Source organism: Arachis ipaensis, chromosome B07 (genome assembly GCF_000816755.2).
Source record: "Arachis ipaensis cultivar K30076 chromosome B07, Araip1.1, whole genome shotgun sequence".
Lineage (NCBI taxonomy): Eukaryota > Viridiplantae > Streptophyta > Magnoliopsida > Fabales > Fabaceae > Arachis > Arachis ipaensis.
In genome coordinates this window covers 11,668,801-11,675,709 of record NC_029791.2, presented here as the reverse complement: position 1 = coordinate 11,675,709, position 6,909 = coordinate 11,668,801, and the positions used below count along the sequence as shown (strand labels likewise).

Sequence of the window (6,909 nt, the reverse complement as noted above, 5' to 3'; positions counted from 1 at the left end):
ACCCGTTTGGCCAGACAACTAAGAGTCTAAAACATGCCATTCTATTTTACTTAGCTTATTAAAATGACTCTTTTTGGTCACTGATAAAATTTCAATATGAGAAGTTTTATTTAAAAAAAATATATATGTAAACCTAATGAATTGAAGATAACAAGAAAATTTCCCTTGAAACCTCAAATAGTACTCCGGAAGTATTGATTAGCACAAAAAAGATAACCAACTAAAAGTCTAAAACATCTATTTAAAATACAAGACAACAATGACGGAATTAAAACCCGAAGAAAAATTTAAAAATAACTCGGATTAATCCCATAAAATCATGGTGTGGCCACCATCATCCACAATGTTTCGATTTCTAATAACATCATTGGCAGCAACTTGCGACTGCCCGAGTAACATTTTATGCCCTTTTTTAAACGTACAACAATAATTTCTACCACGACTTACAACCATTTTGGATGGTTTCATACTTCAAAAGTATTTCTTTTCATAAGAAACCAGACCATGGATTCCACCTTCAACCTGCGCTGCTCCAGTCCGGACCTGAACAGAGCATACCAAGTATTAAGAAACAAATTTGAGTAAATCCCCCCCTTTGGTCTTGGGAAGTATTTCAGAAAAACATTAGTTCAGAAAAAGCTTATAAAATTTATAATACCAATCTTAACGATAATATTAACATAAACCATATTTTATTGTTTGCCTGAGTTAATTCCATGACAACGAGGTTGCAATTGCAGGCAAACACATCTGATTCCCCTTACACAATTTAAAGTGTGTTTTCAGATAGTGCTTTTCTCCTCTTGTGATTTTCAATTCAAGATGCATGTTCGTATAGAAAACACTAGTATTTTTTGAATCCTAACTTGTATGGGAACAACTCTTCCGAACAGAAAGAGAACAAAACCTAAAATATGAGGTAAAATAATTGCCTGCTTCTGGAACACATTTACAAACCACTCATTTCAATCTATGATGTTAGGAAGTTGTACGAATCTAAAAATGCCGTAGGGAATAATCTCAAAACATGCATTAAATGTGTTCTAGGAAAATACAAAAATTTAACACAAATGTTTTTTACTCCTTTTCCCTTTGTTTGGTTTGAAAACAATAAAAATAATTAAAAATGAAAAACCCCTGTAGAGAACTACAGTTCAAGGGTAAATGGTTGAGAAAATAGGAACTAGTGTATTTAGTGCAGAAATGATGAAGATAACAAGAAACGATAACCGTACCTCTAGCCTTAACACCTTGGATCTGAGGAGGTCATGAGCAGACTGCAGAGAGTTGGCACCGATATCTTGAAACCCTTGCTTGACAGCTTGCATGGTGTATGGTAGGAACTTCAAAACAGAACCCTTATCTTTAACAGCTCCAACAACGCCCTGAGCAACTTTTTAGTTTTGCAGTGTCACCCAAATATCTTTGATCACTTCCTTTAGTCATAGCTTCTAGTGAACCCATTCCTCTATACTTCTTGACTCGTTGACCATTCTGGTGAAGTAAAAATCAATTATGCATATTAACCAAAGGCAAGGAAGAAGAATAGCTCAAGATTTTATTTGTTAGAACTAGAATGGCCAAGTCAAATATCGAAAACATTGCAATCTTTTCACTTCAAGTACACCAAGGACTTGAAACAAATATTAATCATGAATTACCCCCAAAGTTTCTTCCCAATTATTCATCTACCATTTCAGTGTCAACGCTAAATACAAAAACAAATAAATATATAAAAATATTTTTCCTCTGAGCATAGAGTTTTGATGCTCTTACAATTTCATCTTTTTTCTAAGCAGTAAATTTTCTTTTATCATCACACTGATCCACATTATATCACAACTATTGTTGCAGAGCCTGACCCAGTTTTTTATTCATACCTGATACTCATAAGCTCCGGGAGCCTCGTTGCTACCAGCTAAGAAGCTTCCCATCATAACTGTAGATGCTCCCAATGACAAAGCCTTGACAATATGCCCAGAGTTTGAGATGCCACCATCGGCAATCACAGGAACACCGCTTTTATAAGCAATAGATGCAACCTTGTAAACTGCAGTTGCCTGAAAAGCATGAAGCCAATATTAATAACTTAGCACCTGCAAGCCAGAACATATAATTGAGAACAGGGTAGAAAGCAGGGCTGAAAATTCCCAAACACTTAAATGCAATATTAACAATCTATACAAAGTCAAAACTACTTAAACTTCGTCATTCCATAAGAAAAACATCACCATCTAAAGCAAAATGCAATCCCAATCACTGAATACTATTCAATAAGTCAACACTGTTCAAACAAAATGCAATTCTAATCATTGAATAAGTTAATACTGTACAATCCTTACAACTGAGTAGCAAGACCTCTTCTGCAATTAAGCTCAACCTAATCACTGAAATCAGATGCAAGGAAATGTATTGATGCCACAAAGATATCCCATATAAACCTTTAAGAATTATAGGAAATTTTCCTTAAAGCACGTACAAATAGCTCTTGAGAATGATATCTTACAACTTCTAGCAGAAAATACATATTTAAACAAAATATAAGGACTAAACTTTCAGTATGAGAAATAAATCATTGTAAAATGCAGCAGAAACCATATCTTTAAGTTGACTGTAGTAGAACCTTGTATGCAAAAAGCAATGGTGTAATAATGGTGCTTATTATCAACATAAATAGCACCAACTAAGATGAATCAAATGTGGCCACAACTTTCAAAGCAACTGAAACTTAAACCAACGATTGTAATTCTGAAGCTGCTTGGATCGTGCTAGTAATGATGGCAGGAAAGAAAAGACCGATCATAATGAACAAATAGAAACTCTGAAAAACTTTTAACAAAATTTTCAGCATAATTTTAATAAAGATTAACAGGATTTTCAACTGATCACAATTTTAGCAAAATTTTGACACAATTTTAACAAAGATTAACAATCTTTTTCCAAAAATTAACCAACAAAACCAGCAGTGAACTAATCATTCAATGATTCAATCAACACCAAGAATACAGTGACAATTCAGCAACAATTCAGCAATCATCAACCACAATTTTAGATCTAAAATCAGTAACAACAGAAATTATATGATTGCAAATTAGTAATTACAGTGAAGTAGCATTCAGCAACAACAGAACCAACTGCAACAACTAAAAAACTTCATGGCAACAATAACTTCAGAATCACAACAACAATAACTTTAGAATTCAATTTCTGAACACAAACTCAGCTCAGAATCTTAAAAATTAACTAGAAAATAAAGATGAAACAGAAGAAGACGTGACCTACCGGTGAGACGCCAAGGGAGGAACGGGGGTGACAGAGTGAGCTCGGAAAGAGGAAGGGGAGTGACGGCGACGACAGAGAAGAAGGCGACACCGGCGAACACAGAGAGAGAGCTCGAACAGAGGAGACGGCGACGGAGATTCCCCAGGCGACGCCTATACCCAGCGAAGAAGAGTGGCGACGACAACGAGCAGGGCTGCGGGGCTGGGGGGCTAAATTTCCCTTCAGTTTCAGAGAGGAGGGGTTTGGGGTTGGTGCTGTATTAGATTTTAGGGTTTCTTGTGTTTTTTTCTTTTAACGCATAAAACGAAAACTTAAAAAAAAAAAAAAAACTGTCCGGTTCTATTGGTTTATCAGTTAACTATGGGTTCAACCGATTCTTTGGCTGGTTTTCACTAGACAATTCATGAAATTAACCGAATTAATTTAGTGACCGATTTTTAATTAATTTAGTTAAACCGGTCAGTCCAGTTCGATTTTTAAAACTACGGAAATGAGCGAAGTGGGGTACTGAAGTTGCTTTTGGGGCTTCGGAGTTTATATTTGGGTTATGCTACACATCCAAGCATTTTTCTATCCAAGTTTTATCCAAGTAGGTTCAATACCAACAAAAACAACTCTCATTAAAAAAGCGTCATTACACGCGCTTTATTTTCTTCTCCTCCCCCGCGCTTCTTCTTCTTCTTATTCTTTCAAATACACGCATACGCCATCTTCTTCTTCTTTCAAATTCACGTATACCTCCTCCTCCTCCTTCTTCTTCTTCACGCACGCAGATTCTTCTTCTTCTCCTCCTTCATTATCGTCATCACCAACAACACAAATATTATTTTTTCAATTGAATTGAATAGACTGCAATTGCTAAATTGAATTGAATGGACGCAGGTGTTCTGAATTGAATTGAATTGATAATCTCTAAATTGTAGATAGAGGTGTTTCAAATTTGATTTTATATAATGGATTATGTTTCGTTCAGTCAGTACTATACAATTGTTTCACCATGAGTGCGTGTTCGGTTCATTATGTAAAAAGCTGTTCGAATTTGATTTTATATAATGGATTATGTTTCGTTCACTCAATACTATACAATTGTTTCACCATGAGTACGTGTTCGGTTCATTATGCAGAAAGCTGTTCGAATTTGATTTTATATAATGGATTATGTTTCATTCACTCAATACTATACAATTGCTTCACCATGAGTACTGTGTTCGGTTCATTATGCAGAAAGCTGTTTGAATTTGATTTTATATAATGGATTATGTTTTGTTCACTCAATACTATACAATTGTTTCACCATGAGTACGTGTTCGGTTCATTATGCAGAAAGCTGTTCGAATTTGAATTTATATAATGGATAATGTTCCATTAATTTAGTACTATACAATTGTTTTACCATAATAACATGTTCGGTTCATTTATGTTCTGCACAATTCAAAACTCTTCCTCCTCACTTTCTACTGCTTCTTCATCAGAGAGAGAAGGAGGAAAAGACAAAAAAATACAGCAGCAACAACAACAAAAGAATGACGATAAGGAGAAAACACGTGAAGAAGAAGGAACACGAAAAGGAAAGAGGAGAATGAAGAAGAGGAGGAACGTGAAGAAGAAGACGAAGAAGAAGACGCTCCGTTCGTAAACGAGCGTAAGAAGAAGCGGGAGAAGACGAAGAAGCGCGCGGAGAAGAGAAGAAAAAGAAGAGAAGAAGCGTGAGGTGAGAAGAAAAATGAAAAAAGCGTGTGGTCTAAAATTACTTGGATGAGTTTGGATACCAACATTACTTGAATGTGGAGAATATCTCTTTATATTTTATAGTTGACCATGCTTTCACTAATTCCTGTCCTTTTTTTCACTTGAATTATACAAATATATTTATGGCAAAATCTAATCAAATTAAAAGTTTAAAACTAAAAGGAAGATTCATTCAAATGCTTTCTAAGAATATTAGTTAAGAAAATAATAGGTAGTCTTGTTTTTATTAATACTTATATAGAAAACTTTAAAAATTCATATGAATATACTATTCATTTGTATTTATGAATGTTTAAAATGTTGATAATTCTAATGATAAAAAATAAAACTAACCTTGTATTCATAAAAAATAAATTTCGCTAATGATGGATAGAGACACAAAATTTTATGTTCTTGTATTCTGTTTGGTGATAAACTAGAACAAATTATGAAAATCTAATTTATTCTCATTTTTTTTCATTCAAAAAATTTGAGATGAAAAATATAATAATAAAAAAATATAATTATGAAAAATTAACAAAAATAATAAAAAAGAATGAAAAATAAGTTGTGTTCCTTGTTAGTGTCCCCGTGTCCTTCTTGTCAGGATGGACACAAAATACACTAATTCAGTGTCTTTGGACACACTGTCTCTGTCCATGTCTTTTCTGTCAAACATAATTTTGTGTCTCAGTGTCTATGTCTCAGTGTCTTGTCTTTGTAAATAAACGCAGCCTAAAATTACAAGTTCGAGTCTTCTTATTTTTGAAAATAAAATAAAATAAAAAAATAAAAAATAGATTTCAATGGATAAATTTTTTTAAGACTAAATTCTAATCCAATTCTACTCTAATTCTTAACCCTTGACCACCGCCATTTTTTTGGTCCACCCCTATCTATAGCTACAAACAGTAGTTCAATTACAATACAAACATAAAAAATAATGGATTAAAGTTTCAGATTAGATTAGATTAAACTAAAAGAGGATATTTTAAAAATTTTAGATGATATTGTTGGATTTAGATAATTTTATTTATTAAAATTCATTTTTCATAGCTATAATATTAATTTTATTTTTTTATGAGCAACATTATCAGTACTTTAAATATTTATAGATATAAATGATAGTTTATTTAATTTATATATTTTATATAAACATTGAATTTATAATATCTTTAAATTACACTATTAAGACACACTTAACAAAACCCTTAAAAAGTAATATAATTTTTGAAGTAATAATATTTACTCTTTTTTTGTAATATTGTGAATTTTCTTTTGTTAAGAAGTATGTAAAATGAAAAATATTAAGATCAACTTTGTATCATAATCCTTTATTGGTTTACTTCTACATAAGGCTCCAAAAATTAGTTCGAATCGGCCGGTCAGACCAGTCAAACTGAAAATCGGTAGTTACAATGACTCGGCAATAAAAAAACCGTCTTTTTTAAAAATGGGTCTTAAATCGACAAACCGGCCAAAAATTGTTGGATTCGATCAAACTGGGACTCAACATGGTTTTGAAAACAAGAGGTATACGACACCGTTTTAACAATCACGAAAAAAATCGAAAATGCCCTAACTTCCCTGAGCCCTCTCGCCTCTCTCTCAACGCAGCAGCCTCTGTTCTTCCATCTCGTCGCCGTCTTCAACCAGTCCAGCCACCGTCGTCCGCCGCGCTTCTCCTGCGTCATCGCAATGCCTTTATTCGTCGTGCTTCCGCGTCTATTGCCGAGCTCCCCCCTCTATTTCTCCATACTTTTGTAAAAACTGGAAAATCAATAAGCCATTTAATTAAAATAAAATAAAAATAAAAATAATTTAATTGTTCGGGATTGATTGAAAATAATAAAATATTAAATTCAAAAAATTTGGTGGAGAAAATAAAATTTACTATCA

At 33.2% G+C, this 6,909-nt stretch overlaps 1 protein-coding gene across 1 annotated transcript; it reads right to left on the bottom strand.

Moving 5' to 3' along the window:
* LOC107606607 (inosine-5'-monophosphate dehydrogenase-like) lies at nt 266-2,078 on the bottom strand (the record flags this gene model as incomplete). Its single annotated transcript, XM_021107691.1, is given in 4 exon segments — nt 266-543; nt 1,236-1,397; nt 1,399-1,494; nt 1,881-2,078. Coding segments are annotated over 4 exon segments (528 nt in total), but the record flags the coding sequence as incomplete, so codon positions are not given.